This window comes from Odontesthes bonariensis, chromosome 23, assembly GCF_027942865.1.
Source record: "Odontesthes bonariensis isolate fOdoBon6 chromosome 23, fOdoBon6.hap1, whole genome shotgun sequence".
Classification (NCBI taxonomy): Eukaryota; Metazoa; Chordata; class Actinopteri; order Atheriniformes; family Atherinopsidae; genus Odontesthes; species Odontesthes bonariensis.
The window spans coordinates 20,233,661-20,256,265 of NC_134528.1; the positions used below are offsets into that span (position 1 = coordinate 20,233,661).

The 22,605-nt window shown below is 41.3% G+C and overlaps 4 protein-coding genes across 5 annotated transcripts; 3 read left to right on the forward strand and 1 right to left on the reverse strand.

Annotated features, from left to right (window-relative positions):
* Positions 1 to 392: 392 nt before the first annotated feature.
* Positions 393 to 9,282, reverse strand: eif2ak1 (eukaryotic translation initiation factor 2-alpha kinase 1). 2 transcript variants are annotated; one of them, XM_075456956.1, is made up of 15 exons: positions 8,796 to 9,282; positions 6,577 to 6,744; positions 6,335 to 6,471; positions 6,099 to 6,139; positions 5,890 to 5,989; positions 5,719 to 5,799; positions 5,537 to 5,630; positions 5,410 to 5,458; positions 4,925 to 5,300; positions 4,640 to 4,748; positions 4,329 to 4,435; positions 1,444 to 1,558; positions 1,270 to 1,349; positions 856 to 1,089; positions 393 to 698 (listed from the first exon to the last, which is right to left on the reverse strand). In XM_075456956.1, the coding sequence occupies exons 1-15, from the start codon at positions 8,965 to 8,967 to the stop codon at positions 573 to 575; spliced, it is 1,989 nt and encodes a 662-aa protein (XP_075313071.1). In that variant the 5' UTR covers positions 8,968 to 9,282; the 3' UTR covers positions 393 to 572. The 2 variants fall into 2 exon arrangements, with proteins under 2 accessions (XP_075313071.1, XP_075313072.1); XM_075456957.1 differs by lacking the exon at positions 8,796 to 9,282 and adding an exon at positions 6,916 to 7,058.
* Positions 1,979 to 4,481, forward strand: LOC142373624 (ankyrin repeat domain-containing protein 61-like). Its single transcript, XM_075456958.1, has 5 exons — positions 1,979 to 2,290; positions 2,497 to 2,591; positions 2,915 to 3,086; positions 3,259 to 3,459; positions 3,621 to 4,481. Exons 1-5 carry the CDS (start codon positions 2,111 to 2,113, stop codon positions 4,203 to 4,205), a joined length of 1,233 nt encoding a protein of 410 aa, XP_075313073.1. The 5' UTR covers positions 1,979 to 2,110; the 3' UTR covers positions 4,206 to 4,481.
* A 264-nt stretch (positions 9,283 to 9,546) lies between the features above and the next one.
* pms2 (PMS1 homolog 2, mismatch repair system component) lies at positions 9,547 to 16,420 on the forward strand. The gene is made up of 15 exons (XM_075457727.1): positions 9,547 to 9,776; positions 10,189 to 10,331; positions 10,528 to 10,614; positions 10,697 to 10,799; positions 10,892 to 11,075; positions 12,414 to 12,581; positions 12,737 to 12,834; positions 12,920 to 13,019; positions 13,093 to 13,177; positions 13,267 to 13,413; positions 13,510 to 14,386; positions 14,470 to 14,637; positions 14,751 to 14,851; positions 14,976 to 15,145; positions 15,671 to 16,420. The coding sequence occupies exons 1-15, from the start codon at positions 9,763 to 9,765 to the stop codon at positions 15,812 to 15,814; spliced, it is 2,589 nt and encodes an 862-aa protein (XP_075313842.1). The 5' UTR covers positions 9,547 to 9,762; the 3' UTR covers positions 15,815 to 16,420.
* A 222-nt stretch (positions 16,421 to 16,642) lies between these two features.
* On the forward strand, positions 16,643 to 22,207 carry rsph10b (radial spoke head 10 homolog B). The gene is made up of 17 exons (XM_075457735.1): positions 16,643 to 16,950; positions 17,080 to 17,155; positions 17,394 to 17,462; positions 17,668 to 17,841; positions 17,942 to 18,027; positions 18,112 to 18,232; positions 18,359 to 18,535; positions 18,846 to 18,948; positions 19,039 to 19,154; positions 19,254 to 19,443; positions 19,551 to 19,659; positions 19,768 to 19,847; positions 20,505 to 20,635; positions 20,996 to 21,100; positions 21,241 to 21,378; positions 21,598 to 21,673; positions 21,926 to 22,207. Exons 1-17 carry the CDS (start codon positions 16,721 to 16,723, stop codon positions 22,120 to 22,122), a joined length of 2,178 nt encoding a protein of 725 aa, XP_075313850.1. The 5' UTR covers positions 16,643 to 16,720; the 3' UTR covers positions 22,123 to 22,207.
* Positions 22,208 to 22,605: the final 398 nt, after the last annotated feature.

Sequence of the window (22,605 nt, forward strand, 5' to 3'; positions counted from 1 at the left end):
TCGAGAAGATCCGTCGCATGTAACTTTGACCTTAGTGTGCATGGTGTACAACCCATAAAACGCTTTAAACCAACATAATTAAATGTAATTAGTTCTATGACAATTATTATAGCTTGTCTTTGATAAATTCTCTTTTCTGAAAATGTTAGCATACACAGCATTTACAACAAAATAGATGACATTCCTTGTGGGGATATAATCAAATCCATCAGACACAGTCTAGTGAACAAAGTCTGAACATTTTTTATTTTATTTTATTTTACTAGGCAATTGACTGACAGATAGGTGCAACTTAGATTGCAGACTTTTCCCAGTTTTTTATCCATGTGGCATGTTTCGGAAGAAACATCTCAAATTATCAGTTGTCACAAACTTCTTCTCAATACCATCAGTAGATTCGAAATAGGTTTTATTGAACAGCTGAAAAAAATAATATAATGATAATTGCACCCCCATATCAAGGTGTTCAAGACACACTGAAATGTTCACACACACACGCAGCCACTTGTAGTACAACAGTGGCTGAGTAAATCAAGTTTTGACAGTCTGTTGAGATTTTTTTTTTTTAAGGCTCAAGTCTTGTCCAACTCAGAAAAACTAACTGTGACTTGTGAGTTCCGAAGCTGACTGATCTGCATCCTCAGCTGCATGATTTCTTCCTCCTGCTCCTCAACCCTTCTTTGCAAACCATGGATTACCTGAAAGAAGAAGAAGGAAAAATAAAAACACTCTTAAAACCATTCTTCTTGTTTAAAGACCCTTCGCAGCAGGTTAAGTGTAATAAAACTTTTATGGGACTGAAAGAAAGTACTCTCTAACGAGTTAAAAGGAGTTAATCTGTTCATCTCAAAATACCATATCTTTATTGAAGAAAAGTTCACTCTGTAGGAGCTGGCGGGCTGTTGGCCGAGTACTTGGCTCTTTACTCGTCAGCTTCTTGATGTAATTAGTCAGAACTGGCCATCTGTGGCAGAATGAGTCTGGAATCTTCCCTTCTCTCAGGCCCTCAAGGGTCCGGACCCGCTCCATCTCCGTCCCAAAAGGCTCAAACAGCTCAACAGCCAGAACTCCGATGCTGTACATGTCTGACTGCGAAAGCAAGATTGACACGCTTGTTCAGGAGGTTTTTAAATATCACAAACAAGCAAAAAGAACACGGATGAATCCTAACAACAAAAGCATCTTGATGAAACAATTAATACGGCTATAAATCATGATGCGTTCAAATGGTGAATTAATTCATCATAGTTAAGCAGTTAACCTGATTACCTTTGAATCATAATGGGATCCTTTAAGTTGTTCTGGTGCAGCATACACGAACGTGCCAACACCTGAAGTATGGCTGGAATCTGCAAAATGCATATCAAATACCACTTAGAAGATAAAGGGTGCCACCTACTGGTGATCTGGAGGCATGTCGTGTTTTAAAAATGTTACAGTTACCACTGCCAGGAGAGGCGACACTTTTATTGCCTTCTACGATTATATCCCTACAGGCCAAACCAAAGTCTCCAATCCGGACATGACAGTCCTGACCATGAAGGAAAATGTTCCTTGGCTGTGGGAAGAAAGAAAAAAAATAAAAACATGCGCACGTGCGTTTCACATGACATAAAGGAAGGGGAAAAAAATAAAATAAAAATCAAACATTAAACTATAAAAGGATGCTACGTGACTGTTATGCACGTCCTAGACGAAGCCATTAAAAAGGGAATGTGATTTAGAAAAAAAAATGAATCTTTCAAAGTACACCACAATCTCCCTCCTCTGTGAAAATACTGTACTTCATTCCATGCGTTAAAAAAGTAAGAACTGCCCTCCACAAAGTGAAGTGAAACAAACACCGGAGCAACCCAGTTTACTGCTGCAAAAGCGTGTCACAATTCCCCGTCATTGGCCCCCGAATGCAGCCAGAGGTTATCAGCTGTCACAGAAAGGTGGTACATCAAAGTTAGACAGATGCAACACCTCTTAAGCCTCGATGACGTAACCGGGCTCAGAAGACCAAAAACAGGAAGCAGAAGTAGCTGATGAGCATTTAGATTGTTCATCTTCCAAGCAAACCACTTGGCAATCGAGCAAACTAGCAGCAAGTCGGCAACACGCAGCCATGCTGGAGCTGCGCAAGGAACATCCTGGTAAGAGAGGTAACATCAACTTTTACAACAATGAATTCTACACTGCGATTATGGATCAAGACTTGGAACGCATTGAAGACATGTCAAACAAGTATGGGAGCAACTGTCGAATTGAGATACAAGGCGGTGCACCTGGAGAAGTTTTCTGGAAGGTAAATTCAACAATGCAACCATCTTTCTGAATGTCAAGTAAGATTTAAAGCGTGTCAAACTTAAATCTCACCTCAAAGAAAATAACATGGATGGAAAACACCTTATGCAATATCACCACACACAAATGAAAAAGCATAACCACAGCGAGACGTGCTCAGGCGTGTTCCCCAACATTTCAACATTTGTGCATGTCTTCACACCTAAGGGCTTCGCCACCCTCCCCCTTCATCTGGCTGCATCTCACAGAAGACTACACAGCATGCAGAGTCTGCTGTCAGCAGGAGCCGACACTGAAATGAGGTGCGGAAAAACACGGCACGGATTTGGGTGTGCACACCGACACCTCTTTCCCACGAAGAAAGAGACGTGAAACTGTTGTGTTAAGAAAAAGACAACAGCAACTAAAAATGGACCGATATCATAACTGTTATTTTGAGGTAATATTCTGTGAAACAAAGAAGTATACAAGTACACGATAAAAGTTGTGATAATCTTTGGCAACTTGAACTTCCGGTGAAACCAAGTGCAAAGATGCAGGTGTAGCTGGTTCCTTTTTTCACAAAAAAGCTGTCAGCTCTCCATTGGCACCGCGCTCACCGACACCGTCTCTGTCTCTGTCTCAGGGACCAGCTCGGTCGAACCCCGCTACACTTGGTGATAACTGGCTGGCCGAGTATCCGGGCTGCCTCGTCTAAACCCGACTCCAAGTTCGGGAGGGCTGTGGTTGGTGCACGTAGGCAGGCAGAGGCCTGCTTACGACTCCTCTGCGAGCACGGTGCTAACATCAACGCACAGGTGATGAGGTTTTTCTACTTAGCAAATCAACGTCTTGCGTTGACTTGACAGTACTTGAGTTTGTTAAATTCCCAGGTAGAACATCCATATTTCAATGATTAAATCTTTGTAATAAAAATTTCTCTGGAAATGTACTCTCTATATGTTGAGCTTTGTTATGGTTCCTCTCTAGGTGGAGGGAAGTGGTCACCAGGCAGCTCTCCACATATCAGTGCAATACAAGGCACTGTCTGCCGTCCCAATTCTGATCAGCTATGGTGCTGATGTTGACGCTGTGTGCAGCAATGGGATGACACCCCTGCATATGGCTGCAGGGATCCTCCATAAGGATATCATAGTCAGCTTGATCAGGCAGGGAGCAGATATCAACATGGTTTGTATTGTCCCTTTGTTGAGGATGCTTAAGCCAAGTAAATTTGTGTTGCTGTACCACATAAATTATTTTTCAATCTATGGGAAATAAAAGCAACAGCAGAATGAATTTAAAATTTGTACCTCATGTCCTATATTAAATAAATAGAATTCTTTTCCAAGGGGAAGCGGCAGTCTGGGAACACTCCTCTGCATTTAGCTGTCATGGCAATGGCTACAAATACAGCTAAAACCTTGGATGATGATCTTAGCTGCATCTCTGAGCTGCTTGAGCAGGGAGCAAATCCCGACATTGCGACCAAGACCGGAATGACACCTCTACATGAGGCATGCAGAATGGGCATCGAGGAGCTGGTGGACCTGCTTCTGAGGTACGGAGCCCACATCAATAAGCTGAGCAAAGCCGGGGAGAACTGTCTGTTCCTGTTCCTGAACCACAGGCGCAATGTAAAGAACCGCCCTCTGCTGATCAAACTCCTCAGCCTGACCTCCCCGCTCACAGTCTTCGGCCAGAACGACCGCTTGCCTGCGGCCTTGACAGAGCCACGTCTCTTTAAACAGAGAGACCAACTTCTTCGACTCCTCCAGCAGCCGAGGAGACTTCAGGATATTTGCAAGAGGGACATTTATTTGAAATGTGTTGGAGGAAGGAAAGAGGAACTGAAACAAGTGCTGCCTGAAAGGTTGTATGACTTTGTCTTCCACTACTGGGAGATTCAACACATCTCATTCGAGACAGATTGTTAACAGGACTTTTTGAAATAATGTATCCGATGGCTGCAACTCTTTCATTAAGCTCCGTAAACATCTTGAAATCGCACACTCTAAGCTTAAAAACATTTGGGTGAAATAAAAATCCATAAACCTTACCTTTAGGTCTCTGTGCATGATTCCCCTGGAATGAATGTACTCCACTCCTTCAAGTATGTGTCTCAGCAAACAGAGTGTTTGTTCTGTATTCACACAGCTATATGGACCTGAGGATACAACCGTGCATTACATCCAATTATAAAAAAAAAATCTTTTGTATCTTATTAAACTGGTTATCAGCATGAAAAACGTGGCATTATGGTGGGAGTCATTTGCAAATTGTGAGAAAATGATAGCCAAATGTAAGTTAAATCTGGAGTCTTTGGTAAATATGATCTACAATGGAACAAAATCAAGTGGAAAACAATTACAAGCTGGGGTTTGCTGCTCTCTGAGCCTGGCGTTTCTCTCAGAGACCCAGTCCTTGAGCGAGCGCTCGCACAGCTGCATCTGGATGTAGAGCATCAGGTGGAACTGTACCTGCACATAAAGAGGAATCACGAAGGGAAATGTTACCTTCTTCATGTCAAGGCAAGACTTTTCTTTAAAAAAGAAAACCCAAAACATCCTACTTAATTCCAGTACGCATTAAAACATCGCAATATTCATCCTTTTACAAACTACTTAAATCCCTGAAAGTTTCTTTGAGCACCAACCTCTTTAGAGGGCCTTCTTGTACGTTTGTCTGTCCATTGCTGACACTCCTTATCGATGTGAGAGTTGTTGTTGAGTTCAATGCTACTCCTGCTCGACTCCTCTAAGAGTGCAGAAGTGTCCCAGTCCGTGGCAGGACATTTGGAGTTTTTCATGTCTCCTTGCTGTCCCAGAAACACACAAGGGACGTAGTTCTCTGGGATGCGACGCATCGTCTTTGGACAGACGATGTGTCCCTCTTGGGCTGAAACTAAGGCTCTCGTGGGCTGGGTATCCGATGGGGGCTCTTTGGCACTTGAAGCAGCATCTACCGGTGCTTGACTGTGGCTTTGGAAAACTATGGAGGAGCCGGTGCTACTGTTGTCACGGTTGTCACAACTGTGGGTGAAAGAGTGGAGACGGATTGCAAACACACCACAGCTTATTTAAACACTGTTGCAGAATAAGCACAGACTAAGGAAAATGGCACCAGTGACGCTACTCTCACCTTTCTTGCTGTCCGGGAGATTCCAGAGCTGGAAGCAGTGACTCGGTATCTGCAACGAAGACAGTTTACAGAAGGTATAACTATCATTCACAAATCTTTCTTTTCAATCCAGCAGCAAAATACTCACATGCCGCGGGCTGAACGTGTTCCATCCATGCGGTGTGATAGCCTACGATGTTTACATGCTGCAAGCTGGACAACACTTTTACTTCCCTAAGGACCTAAAACATGTAAAATGACCCAATTAGTTAGAGTGGGTCTCTGTATTCAGGCGTAATGATGGAATAATATTCAATAAAACTGGTTCACCTTCATGCAGTCTTCTTTAGAGACTTGCTTGATGAGAATTTTCTTCACCGCATAATATTGTCCATCCAGCTTGTTTAAAACCTACAGTTATATCAAAGACGTCACTATTATGCTGGGGGAGCTTCGAAAGAATGAAGATAAGTTAGCTCAATGCAGGAAATAGCTCAATACCTTACAAACGTTTCCATATGATCCTTTCCCGAGCCTACAGATTTCTTCAAACTCACTAAGATACCGTGACGTCTGCGCTTGAAACAATCCCTCCGTTGCTCTGTGGGAAAGGCAGAGATTTGTTTTTGCTTTTTTTCCTTCAATAATCTTCTTAAAAGATCTGTGAAAGCAAAAAGGCATGAAAAACTACTGCAACAAAAACACTCTACCTTACAGCGGGATTATGTGCGTTTGTGGTGAGACGCTGGCCCTGCAAAAGCAAAACGAGGAGCGTTTAAGACCGTGATCATAACAACCAAATCAAAGAAGCAGGATCAATTCATTCGGAAAAGCACGTCCCACTTTATATCCCTGCACCTGTAAAAAGAACATCAAAATTGACGGCTTGTCCATTACTGCAATAAGCACCTTGTGTAGTGAGCAAAGTGGTGAGATGTGCGGCTACCTGCGGGTACAATGAGGAACTTGCAGCGTTAAGCAGCTCAGTGAAGGCCCTGTTGTGCTGGAGTCGAACTGTGCTGAATTCATCACTTATTGCCAAGGGTGAGAGGAGGTTCAAGGAGGCCAAACGCTGGCCAATGACTGTGAGGGGAGGAAAAAAGTAGCGCAAATTTATCACGGGGACAGAACGCTTGACATAAGTCGTATCTAAACATCTTCAAAGCGGCGCCACTTCTGAGTCGATACCTTTAAACAGCAAACGCGAGCGTGCCGGGTTGCTCTCGTAGACGCAGCACAAGTGCTCGAGTAGAGAGCCGAGGAGAAGGTGGTTGGGGATAGATGATGCAAACTCTTGGATGGATGGATAATGCCGACCAGCCATCAACACCTCGCGCTTATCATCCGAGTCAGAAGCTGAACAAACAAAGAGGGAAAAATTTAGCATTCTACAAGAAAAAAAAAAAAAAAAAGGACCCTACTGTTCTGGAATACTTCTTTGATTCAGTATCAAAGTCTTAAAAAGGTACAAAGCGACTACTCATTCATGAGAATGGTGCGTAGTAAGTTTGACAACCTATGGCTTACCTTCTTCAATTACTTTTGCTATCATTTCGGCAATGTTTTTCTCTCCTAGGTCCATTTTTTCAGTGCGACTACCCGTTCGATGCAATAATATCCTCTACAAGCAATACCAATGATCCCCCCCCCCTCAACTCAAAGACATAAAATGAGCTCATCTTGCTTATACATAAAGGGGTGTGCACAGCAGCAGTGCTTATCTGCCACGCACAGCGGAGACCTGCCCCTCCAACTACCGCACACACGACCAAGCTGAGAAAAAACGCACACCGTGCCAAAAAAACAGGAAAGAGTTGTCACTCTTCACTCTCATGTCCCCATATTGCAGGATGTGTGGAGGTGCGTGGCGCAGCACACTATAAAATGTCCATATAACATTTACATGTAAATACCCTCTAGAAACGGAGAACAGAGAGTCGATACTGTTAATGAAATAACGTAAAGATGATTCATCTCTGCGTAAACTAAACTGCTTATTTCCGTCTCTCAGTCGGTAGAGACTGCAACTCAAGGAGTCTCTACCAAGTTTCAGAGTCAAATAAAAATAGCGACGAGACCAAACATGTACAAGCAATGGCACATGTAATGTAATAAATAGACTCGAGCACATCATTTATCAGACTGAAACAGCTATATATTAATATTACTAAAACAAAACTATCAACAAAGCTATACTAGCTGTCAACCTTTTTTTCTTTTACCCTGAGACACTATTTCAAACTGTTTCTGCACTCTAGGACATTACTTACATGCTCGTAACTCCTCAACAAACACCTCACATTATAAAAAAGGAATCTAAAGTTTGCTTAGTTTAAGCGACCTCAAGCTCGTTTTTCCGTGAATAGTTTTCTTTGAATTGCGGCTAATAAAGCCTTGCTACTACAGTGTAGTTGCCTGTTTCCAGTTGCTCTCTGTACAAGTCCTGTGTCTCTTCATCTTATGTGACTATCGCACAGATTTCAAGTCTGTCCACCCATTACAGGGTCCATCAACCGCTCTTACCTTCTACCCCATCCTGATGCACACAAGTGACAATAAACTAGAAAAAAATTCCAGGTAAGCTTCTTTAGCGGCTTCACTGACAGTGCCAGATAACAAGTGGAATTATCACAGAACAATTAAAACAGAGCACATCGTGCAGATCTTGTTACAAAAAAAATGAAAAACCCATTAAAGAAACAATGTTCTCATCAATGAAGCCTACATTAACCAAGGTGGCCAGTCACATTATCTTTGTAAACATCTTTCATTTTGCCTTTGTTTTGCACACTAGGCTGGTAAAGTCATTCAGTCATTCTCTCATTCATTCATTAACAGTTGGCTTTGTTACAACTTAAATTCAAAAGACTTTAGAGAAGTGTCAGCTCACAAGTTAAAAGAATATCATTTTTAAATAGCTGCATATGAAATGCAGCATCCATATCTCAGTTTATTATGCACAGTCTAATCCAATTGTCCTGCAGTATATGTGAACAGGTACTGCAATTCAACTAGAAGATAATTCTGCAAGGTGAATGTGCAAAGGTTAATTGTCCCATCTTCACAAATTTAAACGTAGTGGTAAAAAAAATAATAATAATACAGGACCACAATCTACAACCGCAAGAGTACTTAGCTGAATTCACGGCTCTCTGTATTAGTTCAAACAAAAACGAGACAGTGCCATCTATGAAGTTAAGATTTGTGGTGGGACTGACGCATTAATGTAGCTAATAATCTGGTAATGACTGATGTCCATGCCCCCCGTTTCTGGTTTCTCTCGCGAGATCTGGCATCTGTACCCATCGACATTTTAACGTATTAATGTGCCACATAATGTGTGATAACCACCACGAATGGGTTGACAAGTATACATTTGTCTATGTTGACAGAAGAAAGCTACTTACTGTCAAACTGTACGTCCCCGTCTTCCTCGCTTGCCAAACTAAACAAGCTAGAGTTACTCTCAATCTCCTGTATATTCACAGGTTTAAGGTTGCGGCGGAGCAACAGGTTGCTACTGCTCCCAGAACATTCCTCCGAGCGCATGATCCCGTTGTTAGATGTTGAACTGTACATTTTGTATGAAAATATAGACTTGGTAAAACAAACTAACAGCTACCCCATGTCTGCTGTGAGGTGAGCTAGGCTACTCGATAACCCTAGCTTGTCATATTGGCATGACGATAATCAGTCACAGAAGAAAGCTCAGAAAACTCTCTCAAGCTCCGCCATGCTAACGGCCGGCCATGATTCAGGAATAGACGATAAGCAGGGACCGTCATACGTGTTTGCTGCTAAATGAGAAATGAATGGCGTGGCAAAAATGTCTTTCCACAAAAACACAATTCCAAAAAAATCAACACAGATGTGGTATTTCAACGAAGACAAACTACATGGCGTCAAAACATTTAGAATAATGGTGCTGGCAAAAAAAACTTTTATTCGTTTTTTTGCAGCGTGAGGTACTTGCGCAGGCGCCCTAACAACCGCTAGGTTTGGTGATGAAATTCTACATAGTTGTTTGCAACACATTTTGTAACACTTGTGATAATATCTATTTTGTTTCATATCCATATTTTCTACCCGTTATATGTGTTTATTTGTTTATTTATTTCTTTTTACAAATTTTGAATTTGAAATGTTCAATATTTCAAAACAGTATGCGTATTTTCGCGCATTTGTAACCCTCGCGAGCAAAGTGTGCATCCGCGCGGGACATCCTCACGTCTGTGTTTACAAGGATATGTCGTGTAAAGAGTCAGTGAAAATAATAAAGCTTAATTTGACTATGGGGACTCGTTAGCAGGGGTCCCCTACTGTTTCAGAAAGGGTTGAACATTAAGCTGCCAGGACACCGGTCACCCTTCGAGGATGTCAGATGTTTGGTAAGCTAACCGCTATAACATGCAACATGTCTTAAGGTAGTATTGAACTTGCACCATGCAAATCAGCTATGTTGAAAATTTGTGATGTCATAAACTCTCATTGGATTCATATTCATCTGAGCCTGAAGTCCACTTTGCTTGGGTAAATAAAAAACAATCTGCAGTTTCATGCATAGCGTTTTCAGATTTTTCTTCAGGCCCCTTAACTATTGCAGATCTCCATTCCATTTTGCCACAGAAAAACACGTTTTAACCATAGATAAACATGAAGTTAAGCTTATCAGTTGAATGTTTGATTCACTCTAACTTAAGGTAGTTTATATGTGCTAGATTTTTAACTGTAAAAATGACATGTTTAAAACATGCAGTATAACTTGTGCAGTATAACTGAGTAGAACTGTTTTCTTGTCAGCAGCTCTGAGCCTGCCGGAGCCATCAAGGCTATAGACAAGCACTCAGTGCATCAAATCTGTTCAGGACAAGTGGTGCTGACTTTGGCCACTGCTGTCAAAGAGCTGGTGGAGAACAGCATTGATGCAGGAGCCACCAATATTGGTAAGCAAAGACACACCAAAAATATATTTCCATCATATTCAGTCTTTTTGGAGGGTCTCACAAGCTTTTGTTGTAAGACTCATTAAGATCCTCCAGTGCTGTTTACCCTTTATTCTCAGCAAGGTTTTACCTGAACTGTAGAGTTTTCCATCTGCAAAATACATTAATGCCCTTTCTTTTTTTTTTTGTGCTCCAGATGTCAAGCTAAAGGAGTGTGGAACTGAACAAGTGGAAGTGTCAGACAATGGCAAAGGTGTTGAGGAGGCTAACTTTGAAGGACTGAGTAAGTATCATCTTTGTACTTCCGGTTATAATAGATGAGGCTTATCTAAACTTAAAGGACATTTGATGTATTTGTATCACAGCGCTCAAGCATCACACATCAAAGTTAAGGGATTTCTCCGATCTCATCCACGTGGAGACATTTGGTTTCCGAGGTGAAGCTCTGAGCTCTTTATGTGCTCTGAGGTAAACGCTTCACTGGCAGCATTTATTCTGCCGACAAGGCTGAATTATTTGTCTGATCATCAGCCAAGTTTTCCTCTGACTTCTTGTTGCAGTGAACTGAGTGTTATTACATGCCACGAGTCCAGCCAGGTGGGCACCAGGCTTGTGTTTGACCACAAAGGCCACCTTGTGCAGCAGTCACCTCATCCCCGGCAGCAAGGCACCACAGTCGTCCTGCAGCAGCTCTTCTACACCCTGCCCGTTCGACACAAGGAGTTCCAACGCAATATTAAAAAGGTCGGAGAGAAAAATATCTAAACGGTTCATTTGTATTTGTACAATGCCCTTGCCCACTCTTAGCAGCACATTAGCACACCGTTTGGTAGACTATTGTAAAATGTCTATTTGAAAAGGTTACGTAATGATGAATTTGATATGATATTTAATATGTCACATATAAGGTAGTGTTGTTTTTTCTTTTTTAATTTTGAAAAGCCAAGTACTTTATATCTGCAATTTGCCCGTCGACTGTCACAATAAAAAGTCAGCATATTAACAGCATATTCATTTTTATCTCTGGAGAGACTTAGCTGTTGGGTGGAAAAATATCCAGAAATATCCATTATCTCGACTCCCTGCCTTGGTTAACTAGATCATTTGTCCCACTATGATTGTAACCCAGTTCACAAATGTGATACACTGTAATACACCAGTAAGAACACAGAGCACACAGATGAAGTGAATGTGTCTCTGTGCAGTATTATTAAATACTAAAAGTACTGAGAATTGTAATACATCTGTTAGTGCACCTTCAGTTACTTGTTAGACCGTATTTTGGTATATCTCCCAGCATCCATGTTGCCATATCACCACACTCTCACCCCCATGCTTCACTGCCAGGATAAGTCCATTGCTTTGCTGTGCTCTTGTAGTTTGCAGTAAAAATAATTAAAATTGTTCAACTTCTCAAGCAGAAGTGGAAGCGCCTAACCAATCACTTAACTGGTCACTTGTCTTGTGACTGCCGTTAGTGTATTTTTAAAAAAATCAATTTTTCCCTAATCACTAATCAGGTTTGCTGCCTGATTGGTGCCACACGTATGCTTCCACAGGCTTTTAGTTGCTATCCAACTCAAATAATTTTCTCTGGTAATTCTTTTTCATTTGGAGCCATGATGCAGACATGCAGAGAAAGTTTAGAAAGAAACCTTAGCTGGTGTTTACATGGCCTTTTTAAATTTTTTTATTTAACTAATTAGAAGTCACAAGCGTGCTCAATTTTGCTTCAATGACCGCTGGTTTTCTATCTTTAGTTCTGTGTCATAATCGCAGGTCTATTCACTTTTGTTGCACTGAGTTTGTACTTCTGGGCCTGTATTTTGAACTGTGCACCACTTTTATAAACGGGGAGTAAAAGTGACATATTCAACCTCAATTTTCTACAAGCTGTCTAGCTTGTAGTGCTTCTGGACACTATAAAAAAAAAAATATATATATATATATATATATATATATATATGTTTTCCCTTTTTTTTTATGCCATTTCTTTGAATTTCACTTAGTTATCAAAAGCTTAATAAACTGTCATTGTCATTTGTATTTGATTCCAAATACTTCACCGTTCCGTGTTTTCAGGAGTATGCCAAAATGATACACGTCCTGCAGGCCTACTGTATCATCTCTACAGGAGTGCGCATTACCTGCTCTAACCAAAATGGGAAGGGAAAACGCAGCACAGTCCTCAGCACCAGTGGCAGCCGGAGCATGAGAGACAACATTGGCGCCATTTTTGGACCAAAGCAGGTTGAAACATTGGTTTCTTATCTTTCTCGATCCTACAGGGTGGCTTTTTTTCCCCCGAGTTCTGATTTTAGCCTGACGTAACAGGAGAATAACAGAACGTCCCTGAATGAATAAAATCTGTTGTCACCGCCTATGACTTTGTCTGTGTCCTGCAGCTCCAGAGTCTTCTACCTTTTCAGCAGATGTCTCCTGCAGAAAACATAATTGAGGAATATGCACTCCAAGATGTAGACCTACCCAAGCAGCTTTTCTCGTGAGTGCCACCATTTAATGGACGTCCTTGTGTGCCCCCTTTTCTAATCGGAGGATCTGTTGTTGAACAAAAAGTGTTTTTCCAGCGTCACAGGGTTTGTCTCGAGGGGGGACCACGGTGTTGGGCGAAGTGCCACAGACAGGCAGTTCTTCTTCATCAACAGCAGGCCATGTGACCCCATTAAGGTAACTCACGTTGAGTTGAAAAAATGTCAGCGCTGGTATTTTGCCCCTGACCTCTTGATTCTTCACGCTGCAGGTTACCAAACTTGTGAATGAAGTTTACCACACGTATAACAGACATCAGTATCCATTTGTTGCCTTGAACATAACCGTGGCCTCAGGTGAGAAATTTGCCAACAGTCAAACTTGTGTTATTTCTGGACAACTATTGACTTTCTATGCTATGAGAGTGTTTATGTTCTATTTTCAGAGTGTGTGGATGTTAATGTAACCCCAGACAAACGACAGATTTTCCTTCAGGAGGAGAAACTCTTGTTGGCTGTTTTAAAGAGCTCTCTCATCACGATGTATGAGGCGGGAGTCAATAAAATCAGCCTGAACTATACACCTACAGCCAGTAAGAACACATCTCTGCAATAGTTATAGATGTGTATTTTTTTTATTAATACTATTGTAACACCTTTATGCCAACTGGCTTTGTATTTGTCTCCAGATGCATCATCAGCATCTGGACCAGTCGTCTTGTCTAACGAGAACACTGCAGAATCTGGAGAGGACATCCAAACAGTGAGTCCGAGCCCAAAATCGTCCATAAACCTGTCCGGCCTCAAAGCTGCCTTTTCAAATCATAACAGCACCACCTCTGGCAACAAATCAAGTACAGAAAAGGCTTCCAACAGGGGCCCGGCACAGAAAACGCTGCCGTGTTTTTTTAAAGACTCTGTAAAACCCTCTGCCTGGAGCCCAAGTGGGAAGTCTCCTTCAAAGCTCACAAGAGAGATTTCTAAATGCTCCCCTGTCGGAACGTCCGTGCTCGATGGGTTTAGGTATGGAAGGATGTCATGCAGCGATAATGACTCTGAGAAACACAGTGCTGTGTCCAGTTGTGACCTCAGAACAGCAACACCAGATATACGATGTTCTGGTCCAGAGTTCAACTCTCCTAAAACGGTTACTGACAGCACCAGCGTAGAAGATGCATCACACACTGAAACGCTACACACCAATGACCCTGTTCCTGAGCACTCAGAGTTACAGACTGAAACGTGCTCATCTAATGAGGACGCTGCTGTGAGCCCAGAGGCTAAAAGAGCCAGGGTAGAGAAAGCGCATTTTCCTGATGAGCGATTATCTGAAACTCTTTCAAGCTCTTTTGAAAAATCCTCCTCGATGGTGGACGCCCCAGTCCGCCTGCAGAGGAGGACGTCGCATCTCCAGTTCTCTCTACAAGAGCTGGCTGGGAACATAAGGAGGCTGAAGGAGCGGCACAGACAAAGGGCTGGTGAGGAGCTGCAATACAGACGCTTCAGGGCCAAGATCAACCCCGGAGAGAACCAAAGTGCAGAGGACGAGCTCAAGAAAGAGATCAGGTTGGCATTTTACTTTTGTTACTATGGCTGACTAAACCAATTAATTGCCACAACAGTAAACAATCTCTCTCCCATCCCTCCAGTAAAGAAATGTTTAAAGAAATGGAGATCATCGGTCAATTTAACTTGGGCTTCATCATCACCAAACTGAACTCGGACATCTTCATGATAGACCAGCATGCCACGGATGAGAAGTACAACTTTGAGATGCTACAGCAGCACACTGTGCTCCAAGGACAGAAACTTATTGCGTATGAAAGTGGATCTGTTGATTTTTAAAAAAAAAAAAAAAAAAAAAAACTTTATGTGCAGAGCGTGCTTGCTTCTCTGATCTACGTGTGTTTTTCTCCCTTCATGTTTGCAGCCCACAGAAACTTCACCTCACAGCAGTTAGTGAGAATGTGCTCATGGAGAACCTCGAGATTTTCCGAAAGAATGGCTTTGAATTTCTGGTTGATGAGGAGGGTATGACCATTTAAAAAACACTGAAAACAAGAGATCAAATCCAGGCCGATTTATCTTTCATCTGAAAATCATTTTCCATGCTGATTATATGAATAACATTTATTTTTTTCCTTTGTTTCTGCAGCTCAGGTAATGGAGCGAGTCAAGCTTCTTTCATTGCCTACCAGTAAAAACTGGACCTTTGGCCCAGCCGACATCGAGGAGCTGATCTTCATGTTAAGTGACAGCCCGGGTGTCATGTGCCGCCCATCAAGAGTCAGGCAGATGTTCGCCTCCAGAGCTTGTCGAAAATCTGTGAGTTCATATCAGTATAATAATCAAGTTGAGAGTTAACATGAGTCGTTGTGTTTGGACAATTTTCTATGCATCACATTACTGCAAACTATCTTATAAGGCATAAAGGATACCTTGTACAATGAAAATAACCCATAAACTCCTTGTGCATTTTACTATAATCAATTGTTTTTTGTGTGCTTTTGTGTGAGAAAACCTCACATTTCGGTGGTAATGTATGGTTTTAGTCATTTGTAATCTTATAAGTAAAGGCATTCTGATGATACATGGAATATCATATATTCCTTCATTTATTTTCCATTAAAGGAGACATATTATTCCCTTTTTTTTTTTTTTTAACAATGTGTCACGTGTCTCAGGTCTCATTGAGATGTATGACACAGGCTTTGGTCAAAAATACCTGTTGGTTTCACACTTTTTCCTATATTCAGGGGTCACCGGCTATGAAATGTGTTCATTTCTATATTTTTTACAAGATGGCTTCTGGAATTCATTTCTATTGTTTTGGCTGGTGTCCACTTTCAGGTGATGATTGGCACTGCTCTGAGTGCAAGTGAGATGAAGAAGCTTGTGGTTCACATGGGGGAAATCCAGCATCCATGGAACTGTCCTCATGGCAGGCCAACCATGAGACATCTCGCCAGCCTGGACATCATCTCACAAGATTGACGCTGTAAAGGAGGGATCTGTCAGAGACATTCACTGGACACTGGCTTGATGTCATTTGAATGTACCTTCATTCCAGTTCACCTTTATCAGACATTACCTCAATGACATCTGTGTGGCTGACGCGCTCGATATTCAGTTTTTGTTGGATTTGTGTGGTTTTATTCAAATTTTGCACAACATGTGTTTTTATTTTTATATCCTTATAAATGGATAAATAAACAGCGTAAAAAAATAGCACATCTCATATTTTTTCACGTGGGCAAAAAGTTGCATTTAAGGTGATTATTTTACTTCAATCTAGCAAATGGTTATTAATGCAGCTAGCTCATAATTATTGGATCATGCTTAACGTATTCAGACTTTAAGAAAACACTTCACATAAAACACAAATAAATCTACTGGCTTAAGTGAAATATTTTACAGTGAAAATATGGAATTTTACATTACTTTTAGAAGCGATTTAATCAAAATCATTTGTGCTTCGAGCCCTGAGAGAAATCTCTTTAATAACACCATGCAATCTTATTCCATCACGTTTTCAAATATTCTGTTGGTTTTACCGAACGTTTTTATTGAATTGTTTTATTCGTGTTCTGAATTTTTCTTTGCGGAACGGAATGTACTTCTTTTTTTAATATATATAAATGTCCAAATTTACCTCTACAAATAATAATATGTCAACAAAGTGAGGTAAAGATTTCTGCTGTAGTTAAGAGAAGAAATGTAAAACTTGTAAAACTCACGACCTGTACTGACGCGTTCATTTAAACTAGCTGAAGAATGTGGTAGTGATGTGCAATTTTGAACTTATTGACTTAACAAGGACACCGTAGTTCTAAGCGCCCTTCTCCGTTACCTTGGAGACGTTTCTACTTCTGTCATGTAAGGGAGATACTTAACAGCAAAATGAAAGAGGTGAAAAGAAACACCACGACTCTGAAAAGCAATGGCAGCCAAGACAACGGGGAAGCGTACGGAATAGAGAGGCCACACTTAGCAGAAGACAGAGAAATTACAAAGTTGGCGAGGTGGTCTGGAAATTTAAATTTAGCACATGTACACGAAACCAACTTGGAGCAGCCCGAAGTTGATGGTACCTATGAACTCCCCGCACTTGTTTTCCTGAGTATAAAGAGGTAATTAATCTCCGATAACGTTAATGAGCTCGACAATCTTTTGAGCAAAGAAAGGAATTGTTTGAAGTGTCCGTTTCCAGACGCCTGTCTGTGGCTGAGCTGTGTATGCTGGTTTGTCACTGGTGACAGATACGAGGGGGAAACCTGTGGAGGGCAGTTTGACGGAGAGGGAGTTGCTTCTTTTGAAGAAGGACATACATACAAGGTGCAACTGTCATGAGCTCCAGTTTGTCAGAGTTGAGAGGACGTGTGGAAATGAAATCAAACTCACTTGTGTATTAAAAAACGGACTTAAAAGTATTCAAACTTATTCAAATGTTGGTTATTTCAGTGGCCAATTATGTTGAAAGTGCATGTAACTATGGAAAATATGTTTCCCTCTGTCCAAAGTTTTTAATGAAATTGATTATAATAAAGAGGCTAATTTTTTTTTTTTTTTCTAGGGAATATTTTCCAAAGGACTTATGGATGGATTTGGTGTTATCACACTGGCAACTGGACTGAAATATGAGGTAGGGTTTGATATGATATATTGTGGTAACGTCAGTGAGCCTAAATGTAAGTGAGCTTTGCAAAGGGCTTTATAGTACAATAACCAATGTGGGCTAGTAGCAGCTCTCAACATGTAACTCATGTACCCACGGGTAAAACAGACGGTTTTCTAGTAATAAATGTCTCAACAAAAGTCAAAGTTAGTATAAGTTTCTTTTCCAACAGGGAGAATTTGTGAGTAATATGCCAATGGGCCGGGGCACCTATACCTGGCCGGATGGCAGCACCTACACGGGGGAAGTCTACAATGGTGTACGACACGGGATGGGAACCTACAAGTGTGCCAAAAACAGCTTGTCATATACAGGGCAGTGGGATAAGGGCAAATGGCATGGAAAGGTAGGATCCACAATTTTTTTTTATCAGGTAGCCTATAATACTGGTAAAGTCTTTAAAGATTTTGAAATTATTCGTTTTTTATTGGTCTTGTCTGTGTTAGGGTACTGCCTATTATAATGAGGATAAGACCTCTTGGTACATAGGGGACTGGGTGATGAACAACAGAGAGGGATGGGGAGAGAGGTGGTATGTATGAAGTATGTACAACTTCTGAGTTGTAGCCTTTGTTGCCTTTGAACAGCTCAGAGATAACATCTGTTTTAAAAACAGCTACCCGTCTGGTAACATTTACTCCGGTGAGTGGAAGAACAACACGAGACATGGAGAGGGCGCGATGAGGTGGCAGAGAATGGAACAGCAGTATGTTGGGAAATGGCAGGATGGAGTTCAGGTAGGTACACCATTTAGTCCCACACACACACTATTAACATCGACATACATATCTAACGTTTTTTTAAATTCACATTAAGCCAGATTTGTGCTGTTTTTGATCTCACGAGCTCTCCTTTGCTGACAGCATGGTCGAGGCACACACGTCTGGATCTCGGTGCGAACGGATGGGTCGCAGTATTCCCAGAACAATCAGTACAAAGGGGACTTTTTTCAGGGTCAAAGGCACGGAGAGGGAACCTTTCACTACGCCGGTGGATCGGTCTACAAAGGAGGGTGGAAGAACAATAAAAAACACGGGCAGGTTAATGAGTCACACAGCATCATCTCTCACTATTAGTTTGGGAAAATATGACACATAAATAAAATGCTTGAAATGCAGTAAGAACGCATTAAAAAATGCTTCGAGTGCCCTTTTCCATCATTGTTGAGGAGCTGGGTTTGAGAGGACAACAAACACGCCTTGTAAAGTTTTTTAGTGTGAACTCGTCTTTGTTACTTTAAGAGTTGACAGACCTAAACAGATTGTAACTGTGATGCAAATGTTAATACTCATATTTTAGGGTACGTAATTAACGTGACATGTTATGAATGTGTGCACAATGCTGTTTTAGGGCAAATTCACTTTCCAGGATGGTCGTGTATTTGAAGGAGAGTTTGTGGATGATCAGATGAAGATACCCAACTTGAATGGAAACAGAGCTCCTACTCCTTTTGGTAAAAAAAATAAATAAATAAATAAAATTATTTGTAGGTGAATCCAAAATCTGATTAACAACGTTAAAGTTTGAAACTATCTCGTTGCAGGTGGATCCCCTTTGTCAGGTGGCGACTCATTTAAACTGGGACCTGACATGGCTCTGAGCATTGAATGTCTTCTGGAGAAAATCCCAAAGGAAAAGCGTGACACTGAGCGCAAACAGGTCAGCTCCTGCCTCCAAGTGCAAAATGATCAACACAAGGTCTTATCGCTAACGTCTTTATACCCCACCACGCCCCTGCCCGGATGCTCCGGCTAACAGGTGGAGTTTGTGTTGCTACAGCAAGTCATGGAGCTGAGGTCTATCTATAGTTTCTACAGCAGACTTGGCCATTCCCACTCCCCAGACAACACGTTCCTGCTGTCCCGCCTGCAGTTTTGGCGCCTGCTCAAAGACTGCAACATCCATCATCACGGCGTTACTCTAACACAGATAGACCATTTTATCAGAGGTAAAAGACACTATCATTCAGCAACCCCACCAGTTAATCAATGTCTCATACACAAGACAGAGCAAAGATTATAGTTTGATAGGTGAATTTTTCTCTTTGTATTTTAGAGGAGGCAGGTTTAGCAGAGATTCACTCTCCTTTCACGCCCATCCTGCATCACAAGCTCCTCAGCAGTCTGGTGATCGTGGCCCACCGTATCTACAGTAAAGATATGATGTAAGGAGCAGCCAACAGACAATCAGAGAATACCTGGACAACATTTGTTGTTTAACTTTCGTCGATCTTGGTTTGAGCAGAGAAATAGAATTTCATCTCTATTTACAGGTCACAAAATAATCTTCTGTCTGCCTGCTTATCCAAACTGATAACAGATGCCATTCTGCCAAATGCTAAGGAAGTGAAAGGTACTGACTTTGTATTACTGCTGCATTGGTAAGTATGAAAAACACAGTGTAAACAAGGAAATAAGACTGTGGGAAAATTGATCAAAGAATGCACAAATCTTCATGATTTAAATATTGAACAAATCATGAAACATAAAATTACATTTAGAACTATCTCCATTGGTCTCAGATTGTTTTATCCAACCATGGTCAGATCGGCTTTCCTGCCCGTGCTGAGGAACCAGCTGATTCACTCATGCCACTTAAAAAAAGAAAAACAAATGCACTAGAGGGATGGGGATAAAATTTAGATTTAGAAAATGTCTGTAAAAAAATAACAAAAAAAAAAACAGAAATGAAAGAATACATAAAAGTGACAAGAATTATTTGTAAAGTACAAATATATGTTATATGTGTGAGTATCCATATTTTCCTATAGTTTTACAGCTGTATTCTCTTTAATGGAACTTTTTTGTTAAGACCTAAAGGTGAAAAACTAAAACGCAGTAAAACACTGAATGAAAATAACTGCTGTACATACGCCAGTACATCAGGCCAACAGCTGGTTCCTCGCTTGTCGTGTTTTGCCACTTCAAACTGATTCTTCAGGACATTCGCATCCTTGCTGAACTCCGTTGATGCAGAGCTGCACTCAGTAACTACAACTGTGCTGTCCAGGCTTCCTGTTTAAGCAGCCAGACTTTGCAGTGGTGGCTATGAAGCACATGAAGCAGTGCTGGGAGGTGTACGAGGCTTTCTGCAGGGTCAACGTGACCATGACCTACCGGCACCTACTGTGGATGTTCAAGGTGTAACACGCTGCCCACTCAGAACAACGTACAAATCAACGACTTCTCGTTCATTTTTTTCTGCTACATATTCCTAAATCACAACCAGAAAGCCAGCCATTCAGGAATGATGTTGAATTACTGATACTGTTACAAACTATTGACCAGATCCAGTTTGCATCAAAGCTACCCATGATCTGTGTGAATTCAAAAGATGGATGGAGGAATTAGCTAAGAAAGGTTTTGGTTTAAAAGGCTATCCGAGTCAGATATGCTTAGAACAAGGTTGTTCACTTCACAACCATTACAGACTGACAACTGACATATCACAGAAACAGGTCTGAGACATTGTGAGGATGAATGCATTGATACCCTTGACAGGATCTCCGTCTGTTGGACCATAAGTTGACCACAGCGAGGTTATTGGAGATCATCACTGCTGAGAGTCAGGACCGCAACAACTTGTCTTCTTCTCTGGATCTGGAGGTCTGCCCATGTTTACACCAGTCATTTATCAATGCCAGACGAAGGATTAGAACTCCTCCAATTAGACCTTTTTTTTTTTTAAAATGCATTTCTTCTGCTTACTGTCACCATTGTTGCTGTGCTCTGTCTCTCTGTCGCAGATCACATTCCTGGAGTTTTTTGAGGTACTTGCGGGCTGTGCCGAGGTGAAACTTCAGCAGGTTTCTGATGTCCTGGAGGAGGACCGGGCTCTGCTCAGGCCTGACAGTCAGGCCAGAAGTGATCTACCCGCAATGGAGGTAAATGAGAAAAAGACCCTGCACAACAATATACGTTTCTAACAGGTAGTTCAACAAGCAAAACAAAGAAATGGAAACTTAAAGTAGCTCCCTCCCTAAGGGATCATTTGATCTTTAGAAAATGTCCTCTGTCCGTCTTCGCCTGAAAAGATGAAAATGACATCTCTGTATCCAGTGTTGCTGATAAATAATGAGCTTTTTATTGACGTCTTATGATAGACGGGAAGTTCCACCGGGCAGGAGGTTGAGAGTCAACACGTCAGAACTGAAGACCACAAGATGCCTGATTCTACAGGTTCCATTTATTGTTTCAAATGTATTGTTTGAACGTGTTTTCTGAACACATCTCATGAAGGTGTGAATTGTAAAATTAAACATTCGTTATAGATTGAAGTCATATCTAATGAGTATGCATATACTGCGTACGCTGACCAGTTCACTTTTAGGTGGCAGTCAAGATCTGAGACATTTCGAGTGTTTACAAATGATAAATCCACTCATTTTTGGCCCAACATAATAAATATCTATATATATATATTTTTTTTAGAGGACACTGTGGAGAACAGACACAAAGGAAAGGAGGTGCAAACCAGTGACGTGAAAGACCACAAACTCAATCTTAGGATCCAAACATTTCATCAATTTCTGAACCGCACTTTCTTCCCTGCATATGAACATCACCAGCTGGTGACCAGAGAGATGGAGACGTTCGCCCAGGAGGCTCAAAGACGCAAAGAGGCATGAACGCGTGCTTATATAAGCTCCCAGCTGTGGTATATTCATTTTTGTTCGGTCAGATTTGAATATGATGACAAGTGGAGAAATAAAAACGTTAGAAGGGTAAATGTTCACTCCCTTGTATTATTTCATGTTTCAGGAGAGCTATTGACAAAAAAATACCACTCATAACTTCTCACCAGTGTGGAATCACATGAAAATAATTTTTTTTGGCACTTTAGAACAGATATTCGTATCTACAAATGTTCGGAGTCCTCTTCTGTTAAGTCTGCCATGGTGCGCCACCATGTTTTTGTTTGTTTGAATTTTTTTTTAGGCCTTGTGTTATTGGGCCCACTGTAAATCTTTTAAGTCAGATGTCACTAAATCCTATACAACTCGCTTTTTATATAGAATTAAAGCCATACATAGCAGTCACACCACGTAGTGGATATACACTGTATGACAAATGATCATGAACAGGATAAAAGCTTTTGTTCAGTACCTGAA

What these genes read in the sequence shown, in the direction of transcription:
- LOC142373624 (XM_075456958.1), top strand. Translation starts at nt 2,111, where the DNA reads ATGCTGGAGCTGCGCAAGGAACATCCTGGTAAGAGAGGTAACATCAAC. An exon ending in GTGCTAACATCAACGCACAG is followed by an intron (nt 3,087 to 3,258) that starts GTGATGAGGTTT and finishes GTTCCTCTCTAG; the next exon opens with GTGGAGGGAAGTGGTCACCA. An exon ending in AGGGAGCAGATATCAACATG is followed by an intron (nt 3,460 to 3,620) that starts GTTTGTATTGTC and finishes TTCTTTTCCAAG; the next exon opens with GGGAAGCGGCAGTCTGGGAA.
- eif2ak1 (XM_075456956.1), bottom strand. Translation starts at nt 8,967, where the DNA reads ATGTACAGTTCAACATCTAACAACGGGATCATGCGCTCGGAGGAATGT. An exon ending in AGAGCAGCAAACCCCAGCTT is followed by an intron (nt 4,436 to 4,639) that starts GTAATTGTTTTC and finishes TTGTATCCTCAG; the next exon opens with GTCCATATAGCTGTGTGAAT. An exon ending in TGTCGCCTCTCCTGGCAGTG is followed by an intron (nt 1,350 to 1,443) that starts GTAACTGTAACA and finishes TGCATTTTGCAG; the next exon opens with ATTCCAGCCATACTTCAGGT.
- pms2 (XM_075457727.1), top strand. An exon ending in AGCTCTTTATGTGCTCTGAG is followed by an intron (nt 10,800 to 10,891) that starts GTAAACGCTTCA and finishes TTCTTGTTGCAG; the next exon opens with TGAACTGAGTGTTATTACAT. An exon ending in ATTTCTGGTTGATGAGGAGG is followed by an intron (nt 14,852 to 14,975) that starts GTATGACCATTT and finishes TTGTTTCTGCAG; the next exon opens with CTCAGGTAATGGAGCGAGTC.
- rsph10b (XM_075457735.1), top strand. Translation starts at nt 16,721, where the DNA reads ATGAAAGAGGTGAAAAGAAACACCACGACTCTGAAAAGCAATGGCAGC. An exon ending in GATAGACCATTTTATCAGAG is followed by an intron (nt 19,444 to 19,550) that starts GTAAAAGACACT and finishes TTTGTATTTTAG; the next exon opens with AGGAGGCAGGTTTAGCAGAG. An exon ending in AAATGCTAAGGAAGTGAAAG is followed by an intron (nt 19,848 to 20,504) that starts GTACTGACTTTG and finishes TGTGCTGTCCAG; the next exon opens with GCTTCCTGTTTAAGCAGCCA.